Below are 26,408 nucleotides of genomic sequence, written 5' to 3'. Positions count from 1 at the left end.
ACTCTAGTTGCTCAGTATTTAATTGTTAGTTATGCATAATCCTGAAAGAACCCACCTTAATTTTTCACAATGTGGGTGGACTTTGTAGGTGTGGCAGTTAGCAATACTTTTTACTTGCAAAGGGAGCATATTTGATCCAGAAATCACTGAAGGACAATAAACGCAAAACATTACAATGCCATTTTAGTCACTTTCAGAGTAGAACTGCCTGCTAAAAGCTTCACTTGCTATGCGGAGGAAGATAGAGCAAACAGAGGGTATGTCTACACTATCATTAAAAAATCCACAGAACTGAGTTTCAGGCCATCTGACTTGGGCTCATAGGACTATAAAATTGCAGTGTAGACATTTGGGGTTGGGCTGGACCCCACGCTTAGAGGCCTTCCTTCCTCATGTGGTCTTGGAGCCCAGGCTCCAGCTTGAGCCTGAATGGCAACCTTCTCCAGCTTGAGCCTGAATGTCTACACTGCAATTTTATAGCCCTCCAGCCCAAGTCCCGCAAGCTCAAGTCAGCTAACCATGCTAGCTGTGCCCATGCCAGGGGTCTTTTATTACAGTGTAGACATACCCATAGGCTGTTTTCTCTGTGGTATGGAAATGGCAACTTTCAGATAATGGCTTCTTTGGCTGGCTGATGTTCCTTAGTCAGAAAGGTTTTTTTTTGCTTTGTTTTTCACTTCTGAAATTCATTCTATGTCTCAAAAAGCAAAGAACATGTTGGAAATGGAAACACAGGCTTATTATTTGACTCTGAATGACTTCAGGCTTTGCAGTAGCCTAGTTCATGGGGCATGTATGTTGAATTTCTCATTGCTATAGAGTAAGATCTCATCCAAAACGTCAGATGCTTATCATATTTGCATACATGTATATTCAAAATCTAATCTTTTAGCATCTGTTTACAGCTTAGATGTATCTGTTCCCCCAACTGCTTTGTGAAAAGCATTTTTATACCTCAAAGCTTGCCTGTTAATACCATAAGGCTAGTGCACTGTGTGTATGTTTTTTTTAAAAAAACCATCATGAAATGTATCTGTGCTAATTTTGTTTTATACACTAATGAATGTGACATCTGCTAGATACATAATCTAGATACAGTTGCAAATTTAGGGACCTGTATTTCAAGACTGCTCATTTTTCTTTCAACTTTCCTGTGATCACTTTTGAACCCCCGTTCTACAAAGAAGGAGGAGGAAGAAGAAGAAGAAGAACAGGAGGAAGAGGAAGAATCTTAGTACTTTGTTATGGCATTTTTTTCTTCAAAAGGTTTTTCAGGTAATTATGAAGTCAGCTTGCTCTAGTTTTTAAACAAGCATAAGGAAGCATCATATACTTCAAAATCCGGATTCTCCCTGACAGCACTTTGTGTACAGTTAATTACTATTCCCACCCCTGTATAGTCAGTCAGTTTTCCCTGTTGTTTGTGAGTCTTTTAGACTACCAAAAGTCAGACAAATATATATATTTAAACAGGAAGAGTGACTTGTAAAATCAAAAGAACACCAGGAAGCCTCAAAGGCAAGTGTAGTGTGTGAAACTACTTTTTAACTACTTTTTGACTAGATTTTAAGGGGACAGTGCCCCTTTAACTTCAGCAGCTGGCTGTTTTTTATATTTATTTTTGCAATCGGAGGAAGATAGGAATACAAGCATCAGCCCTTACACATAACCCCTCTCATTATCCCTAAAGAAAATATAGAAAGGGTGTTGGGGGTTTCCATACTCAGTATTTCAGGTACCAACACTTATCCTTTTCACCCCTCGTTATGGCCTCAACCATGTATAGATGTCATCAGAGGAGGCCAGTCTCCTAACTAGGAAGCCAAGATGATCAGTTCCACCGAGGACTGCCATTATCACTTCTCTGATTTGGCTAGTAATAAGCAGAAGACAGAGAGACTCGCACCCTCTTTTTTGGCCAAGTGGATGTATTTGAAGTGTATTTTTATAGCAAGTCCCTAGAGTCATACATCTTTTTCTTTTTTTTTTTTTTTTTAAATACCTAATTCTGTATACTGTACTCTGGAGATTTTTTTTTTGATTGATTTGATTCTTCCCAGATTTTTTTTTGCCCACCTTGATATTTTGCGAATGGATCAAAATCATAGTGATCTGATAGACTTGTGTCACCTACTATAACTAAAGAGTTATTTTACAGTAGCTGCATACTAGGGTGCTATTCACCAGTACATTGAACTTTTGTTCCTTCCTGCACAACTGGAATGTTTACATGGTTTGTAAAAATGATAATCAGTTCTATTCAAAGCACTTTTTTATATAAAAAGTAAAATTGTCCATGATAATAATAATGATAATAATAATTAATTATTAATAAATAAATATTGAATAAGTTCCCATTTTAAACCCTGAAGTCTGGAAATGTAAAGGTTAAGATTCTCTGAAAAAACCCACCTTGCAGATATGGAGCTCAGTTTTCCCCTCAGAAATAGTCATGCATCTCCTACTGGAGTTGTACATGCATTTCTGAATGCATATGCAACTCCAGGACTGAGCCCATTCTGTATTAAGATATAGACACAGCAGTACAAACTAATAAATCATCATACTCAATATGTCTGATGTGGATGAGTTCTCTCCATTCTTCATCACTGCAACTCCATTGACTTCGAAGGGTTACTCCTGACTTAGCACCTGCTAGGTGAGAGGAGAAAGGGCCTCTGAATGCTTCCATGACCAGATGTCTGAGTGTTTAATATTGTAAATTTAGTGTTACATCAAAGTATGTTTTTGTATTTAATTCCCCAGGTTTTCTTTGTTTTTCCTTCTTCTCTAAAAAGAAATGGTTATTAAGGGCCAGCTCAGCTCCCAACTGGGAAAACACTTGTTTAGGGAATGGGAAACTCAGTGTTTCTTGCAGATTGTCGCTGGTGGGACAGGTTCTCTCCTTCTTTGCAGTATAGGCAGAAGCTGATCCAAAGCCCCTTGAAGTTAATGGAATTCCCAGTGACTTCAGTATCTGGGCTTCCACCCACAGAACTCAGCAGATTCATGGATGCCAGGGTGGAGACCCAGTGTCTCAGCATGGCTTTGTGAGGGATGAGGGGCCAGCCCTCCCTTCTTTTACTATACCTCATCCCAGCATTGGGTTCCTTCACTGCTTGGGGATTAATGTGCCCTAATGTTGTACAGTGCTTTGTATGTGAAATTCTATGACAGTGCTACTTTTATTTATTTATTTACTTTTTTCCTCTTCAGGAAGCACAAGTCCGTGCAGCACCAGAGAAAATAAAACCACCTCTTCCCCCCAAACAACCCACCATTGCGTTTTGCACCAACACATGTATAGACATCTGTATATCCCCAAAATACAAGACACCACTCTGCCCTATATTATATATATATTGGTATTCTGGTCTTTTGTTAAAGTGGGTCACCTTAATTCTGTCTGACAATATCTTAGCTTTATATGTTCTAACAGTACTGTCTATGTCTAATTTTAGATTGTAAGCTCCTTGGGGCAGGGACCGTGTCTTCCTCCATGTTTGTACTCTGCCAAGCACACTATCGGCACTCAGTAAATAACCACAGTTGTGCATCAAAACTGTATTAGGAGGTAAAGAACTTCAGCACTGAAAACTCCAAAGAAGATCCCTGTGTACAAGCTTTGTGTTGCTTATCTCTGAACTGGCCTTTAAAATGAGTGTGATTTCCATTGTACAGTAGTTTAAATAAACACATTTTAGGTCAGGCCTTCTGTTTGTCCACCGAGGCATTAATTTAACCATGAAATGTGTCACAATTGTGGGGAAGGGGGTTGTGAGAGGGGTTAGAATAATTCCCTCTACCCGCTGTCCTAGTTTGTCCCTCCCCTCAGGAGGTCGGGGGTGGGCTGGATTCTGGCTGGGGGGAGAGGGGCTCTTGGCTGGTGGGGAGGGGGTAATGAAGGGGGGGCTGGAGTCTGGCTAGGGGGAGAGGGGCTCTTGGCTGGTGGGGAGGGGGTAATGAAGGGGGGGCTGGAGTCTGGCTTGTAGGGGGAGAGGGGCTCTTGGCTAGCGGGGGAGGGGGTAACGAAGGGGGGGCTGGAGTCTGGCTTGTGGGGGGGAGAGGGGCTCTTGGCTGGTGGGAGAGGTTTGAGCATTGACCTGCTAAGCCCAAGGTTGTGAGTTCAATCCTTGAGGGGGCCATTTAGGGATTTGCTGCAAAAATTGGGGATTGGTCCTGCTTTGAGCAGGGGGTTGGACTAGATGACCTCCTGAGGTCCCTTCCAACCCTGAGATTCTATGCTAATTACAGGGCAAACTGCATTTTAGATCCCTTTTAGTCTCTCTTGCGTGACAGGCCTGGCTTCCTGCACTTCACCCTGGGTGGAAACCTGCAGTCTGGGCTACAGCCCCACTGTTTCCCCGACTATATTAATACAACAGGCCCAACTGCATTTAATACAACTGTCAGCCCTTTCATTATGGGGACCTGTGACCAGAGAGTTGATTAAAATGACTCAGACAGTGCCTTCAGACCAAAGCACTACTTACTCCTTCCGCTAAAGGTACAAAACATGTAGAGCAAAGGGTAAAACTAATAAAAGCACTATACGCCTGGGCCTGGTACATCTGCATCTTTCCTGGCCAGCTTTTGTTAGTGCCCCTCAGACCAGCTAACCCCCCATCTCTGGCTGGGAGAAAGAGGCTGTCCTGATCACATCAGCCTTTCCCTGTCTGTATGTTGCCTTGCCAGACTGTCAGCTTCTGCTGCTATCCTGGGGCACCCCCTGGCACTCACTCAATCCCCAGCCTTTTCTAGACCCCAGCATCCTCTAATGGCTTAGCGTTCCCTTTGGCTTCTCTCTTCAGAGACAGTTATGTCACCAGGGCTGGGGCTGAGAAGTCACATTTTCATCGCTATAAATCAGGGCATTGTGTTTGTGAGGAAGCTCCTTATCTAGGCTGTTGTTTCATCTTTCCTGCTTGGTTTCATAACCCCCCTTGATCTAACTCCATAGAAAATAACCCCTCATTAACACCCACACCAAAACATGCACCATAATCATGAAAAATACACGTCACAGTAAGTTATAGCATCAGTTGGGCTAAATTGCCACCATAATTGTATTTATAGACTACCTGGTGCTTTTTTTCTTTTGAAAGTAAATTACCTCAGGAAGGCTCCTCACCAACAATCCCCCCCCCCCGCCATCTTTAATATTCAGTATTGAATTGTCTTGCCATGATTTTCTTGTTCCTTAAGGTGGAAGATTTTCAAAGATAAAAAGGACAACTTGGTGCCCATTTCCCTCTGAAAATCAGTAGGATTGCGTGCCCAACTGTCTCTCCCCCTACAACATTTCCAAACAAGGAATACAATGTATTCATGGGTACAAGGCAAAAATCCTCTGTCCCATTCCCTTGGGACCCTGACCATGCATTTATGGCAGCAAATGTCTTTTGAGTGCACCGGCTGGAATACTTTAGGCAGCAGTGACTCTGCATTTGACCATGAAGGGAGAGTACTGGCTGCAGCCTGGTCTAATAAAAGCACTCAAGTTATTTTTACATCAGTTGATTCCTTTTTCAATTTTTTTTTAATCCTCTCCCTCATCATGAAGCATATGATTAAACCAGCATGGATGAAATTCAACTCTCTGAAGAGAACCGGCACAAAATCCATACACCAGTAAGGCCTTGGTCCTGAAAGCTTATGTGGTGCATTAAGCCTTATGCTGATGCCCTCCACAGTGAAGGGATGAATTGCACCCCGATGTGAAGAAACCTTCTCTCCAGTTGTTATGCCCATACAAGACAAGGTAAACTATTAGATAAAGTTTTAAGGTTGTATCAGAGGCCTGGAACCTGATTCTGACCTTACACTGATTGTACATCAGAGCATCACCATTGCCTTCAATGGACTGACTTCTGATTAACACCAACATGGGCGAGGTGAATCAAGCCCCTTCTCAACAGTGGAATTTGTCTTAGTTACAGCCATTGTCCCCTGTTGTCTGTGCCTTGTCGTGATGGGACAGCTTGAATGCTCTAACGATCCCCAGAGTCTGTGTTGGCAGGGGATTTTTGCTCCTGGTAGGTTCAACCATGCTGCATTGGTCTGTGGGGGAGGGGCCAGAAAAAACAGACACCCTGGTCCTCCAGGTTGGGGGTTAGGCACAGGGCTAACAACCCTGTCCCGTAAAAAACAAAATACATTACAGAAACAGCGACAGAGAAATTGACCATTACTGTGTGTGATGGCCTTCAGGAGTCAATGACCCGTATGACTGCCAGTGGTGAAAGCCGAAAGGAAGCAACTGGCATGAAGACTGAAGTGCTCAACACCAAGACGAAAACCAGACTTGGTTTTTGGAATATACGGACAATGTACAAAACAGGGAAGTTAGCTCAGGTCATAGCCGAGATGAGACGCTACAGCTTATACATCCTGGGTGTCAGCGAGAGCAGATGGATGGGATCAGGAAGATTAACAACAGCCTCAGGAGAAACTTTTCTGTTTTCTGGACAGGATGATGGACAACACCATTCCACACTATTTTGTAGTGCAGAATGCTGGGAAATGACAAAGTATGACATGTCCAAACTGTCTTCATTCCATACAACCTGCCTCAGAAAAATCCTTCGTATCTTTTGGCCCAGAACAATCTCACTTTAAGATCTATTGACACAGTGCAGCCAAGAGGATCTGAGCACCATCATTGCCAGGAGGCATTGGAGATGGATCAGTCATATGCTTCGGATGGAAACTGATTCCATCACCAGAGTGGCAATAAGATGGACACCGGAAGGCAAGCGAAAATGAGGCCACCCGAAAACAACATGGCAAAGAGCTGTGGAAGCCGAGCTGGAAAACCTGATGGGGAACCATTGAAAGACTTGCCAGAAACAGCCAGGAGTGGAGAAGCTTTGTCACTGCCTAAACACCAGAGGCATAATAGGAATATCATGATGATGATGACAGCCATTGTGGCCAGCCACCAGCAGATGAAAACCCCGAGTATAGGCAATATCCCTCAGTATCAAGTGGGGGGTATGTTGGGTCAGTGCAAACCGTGGCTTGTACTGACTTTGCCTGTCTTTGCTAAAGGTTTAGACTTGTGCAGCTACAGTAGATAGGCAGCGATGGCTGAAGCTTGGAAAATCCTTGGTGTAGACAAGGCCTGAAATAAACAGATAAACTTTGTTAGAATTTGGAGATCAAATATGCTTTTAAACAGCTTTTTACCCTCTCCTTATCTCCTCCCTTTGAATTGTTTACAGCTGGCTTAGTTGCAGCACCCATTCTTCTGCATTACTGAGGGAAGCAGATCTGTTTATATTGTGTCTGGAATACATCACTTTCCTCTGCTCCTCCCAGTGTGTGAAAGCCACTGATTTCACTGGATTTGAAACAATGCTTTCTAGCCCAGTGCCTGTGTTTTCCTTTAGTTTCATTTAGAGAAGGAAGTTATACTGGAATTTCCTTTGTGTTAGGAAATGAATGATGTAAAATCATACCATTAAACTACAGAACCCTATTTTGGTTAACCATCTTTCATGACATTTATTTACATTAAGGGTTTCTTCTGATGAAACTTGAGGATGAATTGAATGGAGACAAATGTACTTGATCAATAGTTTCCTTGGTACAAGCATCAAGTAATGTTCCTCTTTAGTCAGCTGCAGTTGCTCTATCCTAGTGTTTCGCAACCTTTTCAGGTTGGCAATCTCTTAGTCAAAGTCAACATTTTTCACTCACTCCTTACATTTTTACTCTTAAAGTAAATGTATCCATGATGAAAGTGATATGCCTATAAAATCTATTTGTGTGTTTCAAGAGGGTGACACAGGGTACTTGGCCTTGAAGGGTGAGGATATGTGGGGAGCCAGGCAGCAAGATTATCTTTGCTTTAGATTATTATACAATTTTCAACACTTCACAACCCCCGTGATTGCCTTTTGTGACCCCACTGGGATTTTTGACCCAGGTTTGAGAAACACTGCTATAGCCCATCCATTACAAATCGAAACTGTTCAAAAAGTCAAATCAGAAGTTAGTCTCTAAGGTGCCACAAGTCCTCCTTTTGTTTTTGCGAATACAGACTAACACGGCTGCTACTCTAAAATCAGAAGTAGTTTGTAATATTTTGGCTTATGACTAAAACACGTCAAAAGTTGTTCGCTAAATTTCTTCTCCTTTTCAGACCATGCCTGAACAGCTGAGATATTTTATGCTGTTAGATCTTTGATAGTGTACTGCTAATTTAGATTTTTAAAATATGATCAGTAAAATGTCTCAATCCTACCTGCCAATCTGCAAAGTACATCTCTCCTTATCTTGGAATATGAGGTCTGGTAGATACAAACACAGTAACTACTTTTCAAAAAAATACGCACCATGAAATAGGCTGTGACAAGCAAAGAACATTGCAGAATGCAAGTAACAGGTCCCCTTGCCTTTCACATGGCTACTCTGGCCGTGGAGTATAAAAGGAAGGGGTAGGGGGTTCAAAGAGGAAGTAGGAGAAAGGGTTTGGCTCATCCCCTTCTAGCTGATGGCTGAAGCAGGATAGTCCCCGAGAAATAAATCTCAGTTTAGAGCTGTCCAACTGTACCCAATTCCCCATGTGCCAGAGATGGTGCAGCAGCTGGGAGCAGCAGATCTCCAAATACTGCCATGGCACCTTTTAGTGGAGGTAAATTCTTTAGTCACATCACACAGACGATAGAAACAAATCTTTCTTTAAAAAACCAGTTGTGTTTCACTTAACAGAACCTTTGTTACAAGCTTCTGAATAATCAGTTTTTCATACACAAAAATCTAATTTCAAATTTTTCCAGTTACTCAGCATATTGATGTAACCCCTTTGGGGTTTAGAGAGCATGGGCCCCTTTAAATCTTTTTCCTAGGAGGGAGGGGGAGCAGTGAGGGAAAGGAGGGAAACTTGGGGGTGTGGCTCTGGGGCTCCAGAGAGGGAAGGGCTGCAGCCTGGAGGCCCTGGATGAAGTGAAGCAGAGAGAACTTGCCGGAAGCCTGGGAAGGACAGGGCCGCCGGTCGGGGACTCCCCAGGACAGGAGCCAGGAGGAGCACTGTGCCAGGGAGGACGCGCCCGAGAAGGACAGGCCGGAGCTGGACCCAGTATCACTGCTGCCCAGAGCTGCATGGGGCTGTGAGTACTGCGGCTTGTGACTCTGCACTGGGAATAAGGAGGGAGGCTGTAGCTAGTGAAGCGGGGGAGGTGGTCGCTCTGTGTGGCTTTGCAGAGAGCGGCAGAAGAGGGCACTGGGGGGGGGGGGGGGGGGTTTGTTGGGGAAAGTTCACTGGCGCCGAAGACGACCAGGAGCATCCAAGACTCACCGCTGGACTGGAACTTTGCTCAGGACTCCTGAACTCTGTGTGCAGTGTCTGCCCTTTCAGACTGTGCTACCACTGGGCCGGTGGGGCCTTGGTTTGGATGCAACCCTGTTCTACTGCTCCCCCTATACTTCTCCTTGTTGTTTTTCTCCTCTCATCCCTCTGTAAATAAATATCTCCCTTTGTTGTATCCATTGTACTTTTCCTGTGGGTTTGTGTGTTCACTCGGGGGGGGGGGGGGGGGGGTTGGAACAGGTGCCCCTGGGGTGGAAGGGATTTTTCCTGCTGCGTTCCTGCATGTGCCGTCTCTTGGCCAGAGCTGCCTGCAGAGCAGACTCCATCTTGGCCACGAGGGTGCGAAAGTTACATTGATATTTAATTAAAATGCATCTTCTTTGGTGTTTGTAGTAGCCTTTTCCCTTACGTTGTCTTTGCCATTTGCTAAACACACTTTCATTAATATTTTCTTTTTAATTATCTCTCCATTTATATTGTTAATTGCCCTACATCAACCCCATGGTGTATAAGTTAAGAAGACCTGCTAGTGGACCCTTTGCTCTGGGGAAATCTAGGGTATGTCTACACTGCAATTAAACACCCATGGCTGGCCCATATCCACTGACTTGGGCTCACGCTGTGGGGCTGTGACATTGCTGTGTAGACATTTGAGCCTGAATGTCTATACAGAAATCTTACAGCCCTGTAGCCTGAGACCCCCAAGCCCAAGTCAGCTGACGTAGGACACCTGCAGCTGGTAGACAATTGCAGTGTAGACGTACCCATATGGTCCAGTCCTATAAACAAACAGAGAAATGCCATTGAGTTGTGTTAGACCTTGTTTCCCTCAGTCAACACATTCGACTAACAGTACACATTTCAAAGATACATTCAGCTTGTACATTCACTTTGGTCTCCTAGTTTTGGAAGTATAAATTCTATATTCTCACACCAAAACAACATAGAAGATATAATCTCAAATCCTCTCTTTTCACCCGCATGGTGAGCTATGTAAGTTTTGCTTAGGTGAAAACTTGACTAACTGTATTAAATCACAATTAAAAAAAATAATGTAATGCTGTAGGAGAGGGATCCGGACCACAAGAAGCTTTTGAACAGACCCCCGAGCCCAAGTCAGCTGACTTAGGACACCTGCAGCTGGTAGACAATTGCAGTGTTATTGAATGTCCAGGGAGACTGAAGTGTTCTCCTACTGGCTTTTGTATGTTACCATTCTGGATGTCTGATTTGTGTCCATTTATTCTTTTGCGTAGAGACTGTCCGGTTTGGCCAATGTACATGGCAGAGGGGCGTTGCTGGCACATGATGGCATATATAACATTAGTAGATGTGCAGGTGAATGAGCCCCTGATGGTGTAGCTCATGTGGTTGGATCCTATGATGGTGTCGCTAGAGTAGATATGGGGACAGAGTAGGCAACAGGGTTTGTTACAGGGATTGGTTCCTGGATTAGTGTTTCTGTGGTGTGGTGTGTAGTTGCTGGTGAGTAATTGCTTCAGTTTGGAGAGCTGTCCAAATAAATCTGTTAGTCTTTAAGGTGCCACCAGACTCCTGGTTGTTTTTATACTTGTCTAATATGTCTTTAAAGGTTGAATTTAGGGTCATTTAGCCTGCAAGTTGCTTAACCCTTTCTGGCCCTATGTCACAGGGTCTATTCCCAGGAGACTCCAGGTGAGGAAAATATGTTTGACAATTTGATTGTTCACTTCCCACATGCGGTTGTTGGGGTAGCCTTAGAGACTTTATCCAGTCAGGAATATGTTGGAGTGGCTTCTGAGACATTATTGACTCAGTTCCCAAGAATTCAGCTCAACTCTAAACTTGTCACTGTGGTTTCTTTATTGGCATACAATCAAACTACACTGGAGGTGTGTGACATTCTGTACCTTGGGGGAGCGTGCTGTAACCCCCATATGCCTCATTTTCATATAATCGTGATCTTACGTATAAAGCATGCCTTGTAAGGTATCAGGGGAAAGGTTATGATCTTCTGAAAGTCATTTCTCTATCCATATATGTACATCATTAATGCATATGAAGTTATGAGAATTGTGTAGTATGGTTGTTACTAAAACATGCTGTAAATTGGGGGAATCAGCCAGATATTAGCTCCCCAGAGGCAACAGCAAGGAAAGTAACCAACGCCCGGGTCGGGTGTCAAACAACCCATCAACAGCCATTGTCCGTTAAGGAAGCTACAATGCAATGTCTCACCTGCATGAGGCCACACCAGGGGAATTGCTCACTGTTGCTTGGAGAGACTCAGTAATGCTCACCTGACTCGGGGGGGGGGGGGGGCGCAGGCGGGCAAAGCCAAGAGGGAGAAAAGGACATGATAAAAGGAAGAGACATTTGCCATGCTCTTCCTCTCTCTTCCACCTACATCTATAGACACCACACCAAGCGACTGAAGCGCTGATCAAAGGGGAGAGCCTGGCTGAAGAGCAACCAGCCAGCCTGTGATGAGAAACATCTAAGTTTCTAAGGGTATTGCAAGTGTTAAGATCAGCTTAGAATGTGTTTTGCTTTTATTTCATTTGACTAAATCTGACTTGTTATGTTTTGACTTATAATCACTTAAAATATATCTTTATAGTTAATAAATCTGTTTGTTTATTCTACCAAGTGGTGCAAGCAGAAATAATTTCTTGCCTATACTGCACTCATGGGAGGGACACAAGGGAGGGCACGTGACCTCTGCACATGACCCTCCATGTGATTCCTCCCCACCCCGCCCGGGGCCCCCACACTCTCCCCATCCCCTCCAGCATCCCCCTTATGTGTCTAAAATTTTACAACTGCATCTGTTAAACAGATGCAGTTGTAAAATTATGCTTTGGGACCTTGGTGCCACCTGTACTTCCAGGTGTCATTGAGGATCCAGCAGCACCCCTTCTTAAATGAAAGAAGGACAGGAAGGACAATCACCCCACTTTCCCTTAACACACGATTAGTGCCTCCCTTATGTACAAACTAAGCTTCTGCCACTTGCCTTTATCTAAGTGTTGCTCTCCACCAGTCACTAGGAAAGCAAAGATGCTGCGCCATTGGAGTTTGATGGAAAAGAGGCATAGAACGGTGTGTGCCATGTGCATTTTGATAGAACTACAGCCCAAATTGTTTTATTATTTTCCTCAGCATGACATACAGGAAGGGCAATCAAAATCAGCCTGGCAGAACATGCATGAGAACCGTCTCTGGACAGATAAGCAATTGATCAAAATCGCATTCTCTGATCTCTTGCTGCCAAATCCTGTTCCCATTGAGATCAAATGGAGTTTTGCTATTGAGTTCAATGGAAACAGGCTTTGACATTTGGAGAGGAAAGAACAAAACCACTCAAGCAAGGGCTATGTTGCTTATACCACAGGTATCAAAGCTGCTGACTCATGTGAGGAAGTCAGCAGACATCTGATCTTTGTCAGTTGCAAGGGAGAAATCAGCAATCAATGAGGCTAGAACAGTCTCTGTACCATATCCAACTCATAAGTCCATGTGCAAAGGATCAAGGAAATATGAAGGCTCCAGATTACCTTAAAGTCCTCAGTCCCTTGGTTAGAATGCTCCCATTAGTATATGTTCATAGTACAGAGGCTGGAGCAGGAAAGAGGCCAGAGCAGGAAGGAGGCAAAATGGATATGTTTCCAGGCCTGGGCCTTTTAGCTTCTGCCAAGTGCCAAGTAAAGGGAAATCTGTTCTTACTGTGAAAGATGGTGTTTGGAGTCACATGGGCAAGTTATATGTCCATTACCCCGACCCATATTCCAGTTAGAACATTCACAAAAAGTCCATGAAGTGTAGATGGGCATTTTCCCGGGTCCGTTGTGAGCTAAGTGTTCCTTAATGGGCCATTCAACTTGACTTGTCCCTTCATGTGCTGGCTACATACTTTTGTGGGCGTTACCACAGGAGCAAACATGTAGTAAACATAGCTAATATTCATAACTTCAGATACCAAGATGAATATACATGCATAGAAATAGCATAATCATAAGTACCAGCTATTTCACCTACATGACTGTTCCCAAAAGAGATTCTGAAAAATCACACCACGTACCTGAGACCCTATGTGCCAGCACCATGCCCTACAGGTGTTTTATCTGTTATGTAACAACAGAGATGGAGCCAGTGACATGACTCTTTTTAGCTTAAAAGGGCAAGGTTAATTTTTAGCTGTTCAGGTGTGCCTGCACCTTTAGTCAGTGAGGGCATACTGGCTGGCACACATTCAGGTTAATGGGCTGCAGTGTTCCTTTGCAGTTAACTTTTGAATGTTCATAAACCTGGTATGTGCTGAGGTGGTTTAAAGCATAACACAGGTTTTTAGGTTTGCGAATCTGTGAACCTCTGCCTCTTTGAGATTTTATTATTATTATTATTATTTATTATTTTTGCTAGTCATAATGTGGGAGGGTATCTTCTCTGCCCTCTGCTCATGAGGTTATGTTTGTGTCTTGTAGCACTCTTCTGAACACCAGTTGGAAGGAATTTTTTTTTTGGTAAGTGTGGACTGATTCTTTTCTCTTAGAAGGCATGTGATTTTTTCAGGTTCACACTGATTAACACAGAAAACAATTGGGGCTGTTAAACTTTCTTCAAATTCCATAGAAAATTAAGTTCAGCTATATTTTCCAGTACAGTGATGAAATGGGTGTTTGCATATACAAACATCAACATGCTTAACTACTCACTTTCCCCCAGAATATGTAGTATTTCCGTCTGTTTATATGGAATATGGGAGTTGTGTGAGGAGCCATTTCAGTATATGTATGACTTATTAAAAGACAAATTTTAAGTAGAACTGTATCCTAAACTGCATTATGGTATTGTATCCAAACATTGCATTTCAATGGGAGATTCAGCTTCCTTTATAGGAACAGAACAGACTCCTGAAACTCTTACCACAAAAGTGGTCCATAGACATGCAAATAGTCCCATTGTCTTCAGTGGGATTGATCAAATGGTTAAGGGTTTACAGGATTAGCTTCCAAGCTTGTAAATTGTTCTAGATGAAACTGACAATGCCTGAGCTGTCAGATCAGAAAGAGTGTCACTCGAATAAAGGAGGGCAGATGTGTGATAAGTCTTAGCTATGTTGCTAAAATGAGGAACATATTTTCAGCAAAGTTCTTGGCAGATTCCTGAGGCAGCTGGTTTAAGGTCATCAGTGTCTGGCATTATAATCTTCACTTACAGTTCTCTCACCCATAAAGCTGGAAAATGAGGCATTTGTTTTCTTTGTTTTGCTGCTTCAGTTCCAGTCAGCAAAATGCATATTAGACTAGTTTGGCTGCAAAGAAGAATTCTATGTACACTGGGGACAATACCTGAAAGCTGTCAGGCTGCAGAACTGAGCTGACATCAGAATCCAAACATCCTCTGGTCAGTGCAAGCAGAGGCATTCCTCTAATGATCTGGACTTCCTGTGATGCAGTATGAATGTCATGGATAATTCAGACTAACGGGGAGAAACAGAGCCAAAACCACTTTTTAAACACTTTCCATCCCCCTCACCCCTCTCCTCTTGAAGACTCCTGACCAGGGTAACAGCACAATGCATATGCTAACAAACTTAAACAAAGCCTTTGTTTAAGTTTGTTAGCATATGCATTGTGCTGTTAAAGCCATAAAAAGAATGAATGCCCTCCCTAGCCATGTTCTGCTCCTTTAAGGACCAGAGCACAGCACCCCCCCCCCCCGCCACCTCTGGAGGTGGAGGCTAGCCCCAAGTCTCTCCAGTACCCTGTACCCCCTAAAATCTCTTGCCAGTACTGTGCACTGGAAAGTACCACCGTACTTGCACTAGTGATTCTACTTGAAGCAGTACGTTTGGTCTGAGTTGTGTCAGAGACTCCCCTTGGTATGGGTAATGGGGAATATGTAAACAAAATGAAAAATTTGTTGGGAAAATGGGTGAGGGGTAAAGAGGTGGCAAGTTTGGAGGGAATGTTGAATCTTGTTGCTCAAGAGCATTTCCTAAGCATATGTAAGGCTGATGTAAAGCAATGTCTATGGGACAAAGATGTAAAATCTGTGGATGAGATGGCTTTTTTAGCTGATGCCTTCGAACAGTCAGATTATAAGCTCTGTAATGATACCTTACAAGAGACCTTTTGCATGAAGCATATTTCAATTACATTATATTCACGCTCATTAGCATATTTTCATAAAGTATGTGCAACGTCACAATGAATTTGACAGATTGACCTTGATCATGTGAAGGAAGTGCTAGCAGGCATATCTGACCACTGTGAGTTTCAGGAGGTTGATATGGAGAAGGAACTCTTGGGCTGTCAATTTGTGTCTCAGGGTATGTCTACGCTAGAACGGTAAGTCAACCTATCTTAGGGGTGGTACATGTCCATACTACCCTCCTGGGGTTGGTGGTGTGCGTCCTGAATAGGAGTCCTTCCACTGACCTAAGAGGGGCAATGTGGGGAGCTGAGAGCCTGGTCTCTTCATACCTGTGTTCTGGCTGAGCAGGTCAGTATTGAGATTTGAGTTGAGTAGATCAGAGGATCAGGACTAAATGGCTCAGTGGGCACTGCTAAGTAATTTCAAACCATACAGTTTACAGTCAATGGCTGTTTCTTATGATTCCCATCCATTTTCTCGGTAACCACCAGAAAGAAATTGATTTTTCCAATCAACAGTCATCTGTACTAGTGCCAAATGCAATGCTTTTTTATCCAGGGCTGGTGGTATGAATGGCAAGGTGGTAGTTGTTCTGCTGTTTTTGCTCTACCCTACTTCTAACACCCAGCACCACTCACCTTTATTTCTTCACAAAATTTTATTATAATTGCCAGGCAAGAAGCTTAAGGTTATGCAGACAGATCGGTTACATCAGAAGAACCTTATGAGTGTGAAGTAATTATAAAAATATGTAATATGAGGGCCTGAAAATTTTCAGTTAAAGGTAGTGGGCCAAATTAATCTGTGCAATAACTCCTTTAACCCAGGATGAATCTGACCTAAAGTTTTAGTAAACTACACAGGTGTGGAAATTCAGAGTTAAGATCCCACAAATGCTGTCCCCATGTTGCAATACTGTGCATCATTCCATGACGTAGAAAAATATCTCTGATAATTATCACAATTACTTTTCAATTTTTTTTCATTAGAGTTGGTTGAAATTTTCAGGCCACAATTTTTTTTTTTTTGATTAAAAAATGCAATTTTGCCAAAATCAAAATATTTTATAGCAAATGAAATTTTTGACAAAAAATAGTAATAATTTCTTTTGAATTGATATTTTTATTACTTTTTAGTTTTCAAAAAAAAACCCAGAATGAAACAAAGGTGTGAATTCAAATCAACAACTTTTCATTGTGATTTTTTAAATGAAAAAAATATAAATTTTCAGTGAAAAAATTAGAATGAACTTGTTTTGTTCAAAATTTTTCACTGAAATAATATTGGATTTTTTGACCAGCTGTAATTGTCCTAGATCCTTTATCCTCTACATGCAACAGGTAATAGTTTATTTTGGAGAATAGGTTTTCTATGATTTACAGGCGTTATTTGATCAATGATGAGGGGCAGGAAGGAGGGTTGTTCTCAGATGTTTGGGTCTCAGCCTCACATCAAGAGAGTGTTTGAGATGATTATAGTTGTCTTTGTAGTTTCCAGGAAGAAGGTGGGTGAATGGGTGTGGGTTAGACATATTCCTTATTAATTTGCCTTGGATATGTGGTTTATTACAGTGACATTGTACATAGTGGGCAAGATGTGAAAATATTGTAGTCTCTTTACTATAACAGGAATGTATGATGGGTAGTGTTGTTTTGTTTATCATGTGATACTGGACAGCTGGCTTATAAAGCAAGGATCAAGGATAGTCTAGTTTGCTACATGGCTCTTATGTGGTCTCTTCATATTAGTATGCTTAATATGAAACATTACAGGAAGAACACTGAGAATACAGTAGAAAAAGTTATGATGTGTGGCTGTCAGTGTGTCCCACACAGATGTAGAGCAATCAGAGATAGGAAGACAGGGTAGAGTTAAGGTTATTTGCACTACGTGAACTCTAAATTCCCAAACTTTCAAATGTTTGGTATTTGGGAAACTTAGGCCCAGATCCCCCAAAGGTATTCGGGTGCCTAACTCTATCCTCAAAGGTATTTAGGTACCTAACTCCCATTGATATCAATGAGAGTTAAGTGATCTGTGAATAACTGGGCCTTTGTCCTTAATTTACAATTCCCAGTTTTTAAACATTTAATAACTACCAAGTAGAGGGAGAGGAAGCCTTTGGAAGGTCCAGGACTAATATAGTATTTACAAACTTCCTGTGAGGCTTAAAAGCCTCAGAAGAAGTATTGTGGTAGCATGGAGCCTTCATCTGGTGAATGTTTAATTTTAAATCCCACATGTAGTAACCAGCAAGCACAAATAAAGGGTTAGAGTCTGCTCTCAGTCAGACTATTGAAATAGTGGGTTAAACTGTCCCTTCAAATACATTTACACAGCTTCCAGAGAATCCAGAATGAGTTGTGTGCATCTGTGTCTGAGGGGGAAAACTTGGCCTCATTTGCTTCAATGGAGTTATTCTGGATTTACACCAGTGTGACTCAGAGTATAATTTGGTCCACAGCTTTTAAGAAGCCACAGTCCAAGTTCCTCTAGTAACTCTGTAACTTCTTAGACTTTTTTTTTAAGAAAGTCAAATTGCTCCAAAAATCACATCCCCTTTCAAAAACTAGTCAATCCATACTAAAGTAAATAGAATAAACAAATCTAGAGTTGCCAGGCCAAAATGTTTTTGAAATATCAAGTAGAAAAAAAGCTTAGGAAACTTCTAAAAAGCGAATCATCTTTTTCTTTTAATCTCTTATATCTATTGTAATAATTGATAATATACCTTGTTTCATTAACTTCAGACTTTCCTGAACATGTCTCTTTAGGTTCTGTAGAAGTATACACATGACATTTCAGGGAAATTGGTTTCCCTTTGCTGAAATTCTAGGACAGGGGTGGCCAAACTGCAGCTTGTGAGGCACATGTGGCTCTTTTACAGTTGATGTGTGGCTCGCAGAGCTCCCTCTGCGCTCCCCCCCCATTCTCTGCCTACCAGACTGGGAGAGGAATGGGGAGGGGAGAGCTCGGAGCTTCTGCCCTGCAGTGGGGTGGTGGGGCTAGAGGCTTCTGCTCAGCGGGGGGAGGGACAGGGGTGCTGGAACAATTTTTATAGTAGGGGTGCTGAGAGCTATTGTACCAAACTGTAAACATTGTATATAATGGAAACAACTTCAAGCCAAGGGGTGTGGCAGAACCCCCAGCACTACCCCCAGCACTCCTACTTACAGTTCCTATGGGGAGGGAGGTCTCAGTGCTTCAGTCCCACAGGGGGTGCCTGCCAGGGCTTGGGGCTTCAGCAGGAGTGGGGCAGGCATACCCTGCGAGGCAGAAGCCCCAAGCCCCAGCTGGCACCTCCCATGTGGGGCAGAAGCCCTGAGCCCCGGCTGGTGCTTCCTATGTGGGGCAGAAGCCCCGAGCCCCTGCAGGCATGCCCAGCTCTCAAATTTGTTAAGATTACTGTATGTGGCTCGGAGAGTCAGTACGTTTGGCCACCCCTGTTAGAGGGGTTCAAAATCATGCTTTAAATGGAAACCTATGACAAGCTGAACTAGAGAGACTACAGTAACTAACTGTTTAAATGTTTGATTGTTGAATAGTAAAAGTTCACTCCTGATGTTTTGGATTTCTTCATTTCTTAAAGACAGTCATTTTTCTCCAGTGTTAAACTGCAATATAATTTTGATTGTAACCACTTTATTTTAAACTTTCCTGTACCATTATGCCATGACTTCATATGCACCAATTATGCATGACAGGTTTCAGAGTAACAGCCGTGTTAGTCTGTATTCGCAAAAAGAAAAGGAGTACTTGTGGCACCTTAGAGACTAACCAATTTGAGCATAAGCTGTCTGGATTTGAAGTTTTTTTATTGTAATATCACAACTTTCATGTCTGTAATTGCGTGACCAGAGAGATTGAAGTGTTCTCCGACTGGTTTATGAATGTTATAATTCTTGACATCTGATTTGTGTCCATTTATTCTTTTACGTAGAGACTGTCCAGTTTGACCAATGTACATGGCAGAGGGGCATTGTTGGCACATGATGGCATATATCACATTGGTGGATGTGCAGGTGAACGAGCCTCTGATAGTGTGGCTGACGTTATTAGGCACTGTGATGGTGTCCCCTGAATAGATATGTGGGCACAGTTGGCAACGGGCTTTGTTGCAAGGATAGGTTCCTGGGTTAGTGATTCTGTTGTATGGTATGTGGTTTCTTCACTTCCGCAGGTGGGTATTGTAGTTGTAAGAATGCTTGATAGAGCTCAACATTTTTATGGCTGACTTAGAACAACGCTTCCTCAGCTCTCGTCCCCTAACGCCCCTACTCTATTTGCGCTATATTGATGATATCTTCATCATCTGGACTCATGGAAAAGAAGCCCTTGAGGAATTCCACCATGATTTCAACAATTTCCATCCCACCATCAACCTCAGCCTGGTCCAGTCCACACAAGAGATCCACTTCCTGGACACTACAGTGCTAATAAACAATGGTCACATAAATACCACCCTATACCAGAAACCTACTGACCGCTATTCCTACCTACATGCCTCCAGCTTTCACCCTGACCACACCACACGATCCATCGTCTACAGCCAAGCTCTGTGATATAACCGCATTTGCTCCATCCCCTCAGACAGAGACAAACACCTACAAGAGCTCTATCAAGCATTCTTACAACTACAGTACCCACCTGCGGAAGTGAAGAAACAGATTGATAGAGCCAGAAGAGTTCCCAGAAGTTACCTACTACAGGACAGGCCTAACAAAGAAAATAACAGAACGCCACTAGCCGTCACCTTCAGCCCCCAACTAAAACCCCTCCAACGCATTATTAAGGATCTACAACCTATCCTGAAGGATGACCCAACACTCTCACAAATCTTGGGAGACAAGCCAGTCCTTGCCTACAGACAGCCCCCCAACCTGAAGCAAATACTCACTAGCAACCACATACCACACAACAGAACCACTAACCCAGGAACCTATCCTTGCAACAAAGCCCGTTGCCAACTGTGCCCACAAATCTATTCAGGGGACACCATCACGGGGCCTAATAACATCAGCCACACTATCAGAGGCTCGTTCACCTGCACATCCACCAATGTGATATATGCCATCATGTGCCAGCAATGCCCCTCTGCCATGTACATTGGTCAAACTGGACAGTCTCTACGTAAAAGAATAAATGGACACAAATCAGATGTCAAGAATTATAACATTCATAAACCAGTCGGAGAACACTTCAATCTCTCTGGTCACGCAATTACAGACATGAAAGTTGTGATATTACAACAAAAAAACTTCAAATCCAGACTCCAGCGAGAAACTGTTGCATTGGAATTCATTTGCAAATTGGACACAATTAACTTAGGCTTGAATAGAGACTGGGAGTGGCTAAGTCATTATGCAAGGTAACCTATTTCCCCTTGTTTTTTCCTACCCCCCCCCCCTCCTCAGACGTTCTTGTTAAACCCTGGATTTGTGCTGGAAATGGCCCACCTTGATTATCATACACATTGTAAGGAGAGTGGTCACTTTAGATAAGCTGTTACCAGCAGGAGAGTGGGTTTGTGTGGGGGGAGGGGGGTAGAGGTGAGAAAACCTGGATTTGTGCTGGAAATGGCCCAACTTGATTATCATACACAAAGTAAGGAGAGTGATCACTTTAGATAAGCTATTAGCAGCGGGAGAGTGGGGTGGGAGGAGGTATTTTTTCATGCATTGTGTGTATATAAAAAGATCTTCTACACTTTCCACAGTATGCATCCAATGAAGTGAGCTGTAGCTTATGAAAGCTTATGCTCAAATAAATTGGTTAGTCTCTAAGGTGCCAAAAGTACTCCTTTTCTTTTTAAGTATGCATGAGTAGCTTGGTTACCATGGTTACTGCATTGACATACTTGAAGTGGTTCTCACAGTCCAAGAGGCCTCAGTCCTGGGATTTTAATCAGTGCACCAAAGGCTTTTCTATATTCAAGTGGGCACAGAAAGGAGGCTGATTGCAATATTAGCTCGGGCACCTCTTGAGCCTGAAGACCTGAGGAGAAAATGTGAGTTTTGACATTCTTAATTACTCTCAAACTCTGGGAATTTACATGAGCAAAAAGTAGTTCATACAACAAAATAGTTTATTTTAATATCTGACTATACCTGAAGGTTCCTGTTAGATGTAGCTATGAATCAAAATATTTGTCTACTTTGCTGAATTGGCTCTGAGGAGGCTGTTGTATAAGTGAAGCAACAATAATTTGTTGTGCACGTGTTATGCAGTATTTTCTTAAAATTTCTTAACTGAGAAGTATGTTTCCAAAACAAAAATTAAATTGCCTTATTTTTCTAAACTGGAACTCCATTTACTGAGCTCCATCTGAAAGCTAAAAGCAGGTGCTTACATGCTCAAATGCAAGAGAATTACAAGAAGGAGGGACTCTTTTTAATACAGTACTTTGTTCTATTGTGCTAACAGCAACACACTTACCTAGCTCAGAGCTCCAGTGTGGTGTGGTGTGGTGTGGTGAGGGAGGGTGGGAATGCACAGGGAGCCTTCCCCCATTTGCTTGACGTGTACAAGGGCCTGTCACAATTGCAGTTTGGGGGAGCAAAGGGGCTGCTTCCTCTATATACCTCTGGAGAGGCACAGAATCCCAATGGCTGTCCTTAAGAACTTCACTCTCCATAGCTGACCACTGGCTCTTTCTTCTGGAAAACAGTCTAAATTAAAGTTAAGGCTGGTAAAAAGTTGTCAATAACTTATAAATAGAGCTGGTCAAAAATTGTTGGTCAAAATGTTTGTTTGGACAGAAACTTTTTTTTATACAAGTTTTTTTCATTAAATGTCCAAATTTTGTAAAAAAAAAAAAAAGTGTTTTCAGTAAATGAACAACCAGAAATAAATAAAATAATAATAATTATCAGTTGGCCCACTCTCCCATGGTACCAGTATCTTATTTTTTAAAACAAAAATTAAATTGCCTTATTTTTCTAAACTGGAACTCCATTTACTGAGCTCCATCTGAAAGCTAAAAGCAGGTGCTTACATGCTCAAATGCAAGAGAATTACAAGAAGGAGGGACTCTTTTTAATACAGTACTTTGTTCTATTGTGCTAACAGCAACACACTTACCTAGCTCAGAGCTCCAGTGTGGTGTGGTGTGGTGTGGTGAGGGAGGGTGGGAATGCACAGGGAGCCTTCCCCCATTTGCTTGACGTGTACAAGGGCCTGTCACAATTGCAGTTTGGGGGAGCAAAGGGGCTGCTTCCTCTATATACCTCTGGAGAGGCACAGAATCCCAATGGCTGTCCTTAAGAACTTCACTCTCCATAGCTGACCACTGGCTCTTTCTTCTGGAAAACAGTCTAAATTAAAGTTAAGGCTGGTAAAAAGTTGTCAATAACTTATAAATAGAGCTGGTCAAAAATTGTTGGTCAAAATGTTTGTTTGGACAGAAACTTTTTTTTATACAAGTTTTTTTCATTAAATGTCCAAATTTTGTAAAAAAAAAAAAAAGTGTTTTCAGTAAATGAACAACCAGAAATAAATAAAATAATAATAATTATCAGTTGGCCCACTCTCCCATGGTACCAGTATCTTATTTTTTAAAACAAAAATTAAATTGCCTTATTTTTCTAAACTGGAACTCCATTTACTGAGCTCCATCTGAAAGCTAAAAGCAGGTGCTTACATGCTCAAATGCAAGAGAATTACAAGAAGGAGGGACTCTTTTTAATACAGTACTTTGTTCTATTGTGCTAACAGCAACACACTTACCTAGCTCAGAGCTCCAGTGTGGTGTGGTGTGGTGTGGTGAGGGAGGGTGGGAATGCACAGGGAGCCTTCCCCCATTTGCTTGACGTGTACAAGGGCCTGTCACAATTGCAGTTTGGGGGAGCAAAGGGGCTGCTTCCTCTATATACCTCTGGAGAGGCACAGAATCCCAATGGCTGTCCTTAAGAACTTCACTCTCCATAGCTGACCACTGGCTCTTTCTTCTGGAAAACAGTCTAAATTAAAGTTAAGGCTGGTAAAAAGTTGTCAATAACTTATAAATAGAGCTGGTCAAAAATTGTTGGTCAAAATGTTTGTTTGGACAGAAACTTTTTTTTATACAAGTTTTTTTCATTAAATGTCCAAATTTTGTAAAAAAAAAAAAAAAGTGTTTTCAGTAAATGAACAACCAGAAATAAATAAAATAATAATAATTATCAGTTGGCCCACTCTCCCATGGTACCAGTATCTTAGGCATTATATTACTTAATCTCCTAGAAAATTTTTATACAGAAACTAACTTAATAGAAATGATGTCTGCTGGTCAACTAGGAAACAAAAAATTATAACTAATATCTTAATCTTTGCAGACAACTTTCCTGAAAAGAAATGTCCATATATGACATGGTGGGAAAAGGATTTGAATAAATGAATTACCCCAAAGGAATGGGCTTTGATCCGGAAAAGAGGACTCAGTTTGTGGTATGATAAAAGAAAATGTCTTTAAGATACTGTTTCAATGATATTTCACAGCGGTCAGGTTAAAAATGTGTACAATATATAGATTGAATGGGGATAAATGTTGGCCAAATTGGGATGAAAGAGAAGATTTAATGCATATATGGTAGACAGGTCCAGTTGTTAAAGAGTATTGGGATGTGACTCATAACCAACTACTGCAAACTCTTAGCTATCTATTATCAATTGATCCTTTGTTAATCCTCCTGGGGTTTCCTAGGGGGATGTCTACACAGCAAAGAAAAACCTGCAGCTGCACAGTGCCAGCCGACTTGGGCTCACGGGGCTCAGGCTGAGGGGCTTTGCATTGCTGTGTAGACTTCCAGGCTTGGGTTGGAGGCTGAGCTCTGGGACCTTCCCACCCTCCAGGGCCCTAAATCCGGGCTCCAGCCAGATTCAGGAAATCTTGGCAGGCAGACCAGTTGGAGGAAAAGGAGTGATAGGAAATTTGGTTGTCAATCATTATTTCTATGGGACTGTACTATTGTCTGGGTGGTATTTTCTCAAGAATGCAAGGATTCATTTGCTTGCACTGGTTTCCCTGCCCTCTGTTATATTTTCTTTGATTATGTTTGGAGTAGCTAAGTATTTCTCAAACAACTGGAAGTCCTGTAATCTGTGAGTATGAAAAATGACCATCTAAAATTGTTTTCCAAATACTGTGTGTTTGACAATAAACTGGACAGATAGGTTACTTAAAAATAAAGGAAAATGCTACCCTTGTATTTTGTGAGCCACACGCAATGCCATATGCTCTAAAGCAGTGGTTCCCAAACTTGTTCCGCTGCTTGTGCAGGGAAAGCCCCTGGTGGGCCAGGCCGGTTTGTTTACTTGCCGCGTCCGTAGGTTTGGCCGATGGCGGCTCCCAGTGGCCGTGGTTCACTGCTCCAGGCCAATAGGAGCTGCTGGAAGTGGCGCAGGTCAAGGGAGGAAGCAATGGTTTTCAGCCTGTGGTCTGCAGATCCCTGGGGGTCCACAGACGATGTTTAAAGGGTCCACAAAAGGTGACTATGAAAATAAAGTTTCAGATCCCAGAAAAGGCATTCCATTTTTCTGATCAAAATTATGTGACTACCCCCACCTACAAGTCAAAACCCAGAAGTGTTGTTGTTACCAGAGAAGCCAACAGTTTGGCACCCTTTCTCACACTGCGTCAAATGCCAGTCCAAGCACATGTAACATTTATAGTTGAATTCTGTTCAGTCAGTTTTCAGTCTAAGACTTCTATGGTAGGGGTCCATGAACCACAGTCTGAATTTCCAAAGGGGTAGGACCTCCATCTGAAATTTTTCAGGGGTCCACAAATGAAAAAAAGGTTGAAAACCACTGCTCTAAAGAACAAAATGCAGAAGGCTGGATTGTACAGAGAAAGTAGACTATGTGGAAAAAGCAGCACAAACTGTATCTGAAAATGAGACAGATTCATGCATATATCTAGTTACTGTAAAGTGCCATCAGCAAGTTCCAGAATCAGTACTTTGTCTTCAGATTAGATGACCTGTATATAATTGTAAAAACAAAGTATATAGATCATACTTGTAGGATAGGACACTGTATCCTGGAAAGCAATGACACAGAAAAGGACTTAGGAGTTATGAAAGATAAACAGCTGAACACAGAGCAGTGCTGTGGCTAAAAGGGCTAATGTGACCTTTGGCTGTATAAGCAGGGGGAATATCAAGTAGACGTAAGGCAATGGTATTACCGCTGCATTTAACTGATGATACCAGTACTGGAATACTGTGTTCTGCTCTGGTGTCCACGCTTCAAAAAAAGATGTTGACAAACTGGAAAGAATTCAGAAAAGAGCTACAAGAATTATTAGAGGTCTGGAAAACATGTCACTACTAATAGTAGCGGTGATAGTAAATATTAATATTATGGTGGCACCCAAAAGCCCCAATCTGGATTGGGGCCCCATTGTGCAGCATACTGTATAGACACAGAAAACAGATAACTCCTGCACTGAAAACCGAAAAGCTAAAGAAAGGAGAGACCTTAGGCACTCAATCTATTTAGTTTATTGGAGAGAAAATTAAAGAGGTGTTTTGATCATGGCAGGGGTGCTGGAAGGGGGGCAGCCTGCGGGCAATGCCCCCCCCACTTTTTACTGGTTGTAAAGTTGAGAGATGGGGGGGCGAAGAGGAGCAAGCAGAGGGTGGGATTTTGTGGGGAAGAAGTGGTGCGGGAGCGGGGCCTCAGGGTAAGGAACGGTGTGAGGGCAGGGGCTTGAGGGAATGGGTGGCGTGAGGGTGGGGCCTTGGAGAGAAGGGGCGGTGCAGGGGCAGGTCCCCAGCGGGGAGGGGCGGCACAGAGGCTAGGGCCAGGAGTTCAGCACTGTTGGCCCCCCCATTTTTAGGGACCTTCTGCCACTCCTGGATCATGGTCTATAAATGCCTAAACAGGGATAAGATTTCTGATTCTGGGAGGCTCTTTAATCCAGCAGGCAAAGGCATAACAAGATATAAGGCTGGAAGTTGAAGCTATATAAATTCAC

The 26,408-nt window shown here is 42.5% G+C and overlaps 2 protein-coding genes across 6 annotated transcripts in view; both read left to right on the top strand.

Annotated features, from left to right (window-relative positions):
* SH3BGR (SH3 domain binding glutamate rich protein) overlaps positions 1–3,685 on the top strand; it is a 93,796-nt gene extending 90,111 nt beyond the window's left edge. For 2 of the 3 annotated variants that reach the window (XM_078854543.1, XM_073360578.1), the window contains 2 exons: positions 1,185–1,275; positions 3,217–3,685. In XM_078854543.1, the coding sequence (XP_078710669.1) occupies positions 1,185–1,235 (51 nt within the window). In that variant the 3' untranslated portion in view covers positions 1,236–1,275; positions 3,217–3,685. The remainder of the gene's footprint in view (positions 1–1,184; positions 1,276–3,216) is intronic. The other variant, XM_078854542.1, reaches the window with a different exon arrangement.
* Positions 3,686–8,959: 5,274 nt separating this feature from the next.
* The window catches only part of B3GALT5 (beta-1,3-galactosyltransferase 5), a 36,010-nt gene continuing 18,561 nt past the window's right edge, over positions 8,960–26,408 (top strand). Inside the window, exons 1-2 of one of the 3 annotated variants that reach the window (XM_078854533.1) lie at positions 21,328–21,458; positions 23,764–23,875. In XM_078854533.1, the coding sequence (XP_078710659.1) occupies positions 23,822–23,875 (54 nt within the window). In that variant the 5' untranslated portion in view covers positions 21,328–21,458; positions 23,764–23,821. Of the gene's footprint in view, positions 9,114–21,327; positions 21,459–23,763; positions 23,876–26,408 lie in introns of those variants that run through there. The other 2 variants (XM_078854535.1, XM_078854538.1) reach the window with 2 other exon arrangements.

Source organism: Lepidochelys kempii, chromosome 1 (genome assembly GCF_965140285.1).
Source record: "Lepidochelys kempii isolate rLepKem1 chromosome 1, rLepKem1.hap1, whole genome shotgun sequence".
Taxonomy (NCBI): Eukaryota; Metazoa; Chordata; order Testudines; family Cheloniidae; genus Lepidochelys; species Lepidochelys kempii.
Note: the sequence above shows the minus strand (reverse complement) of the source record. Positions and strands in the feature narration are given on the sequence as shown.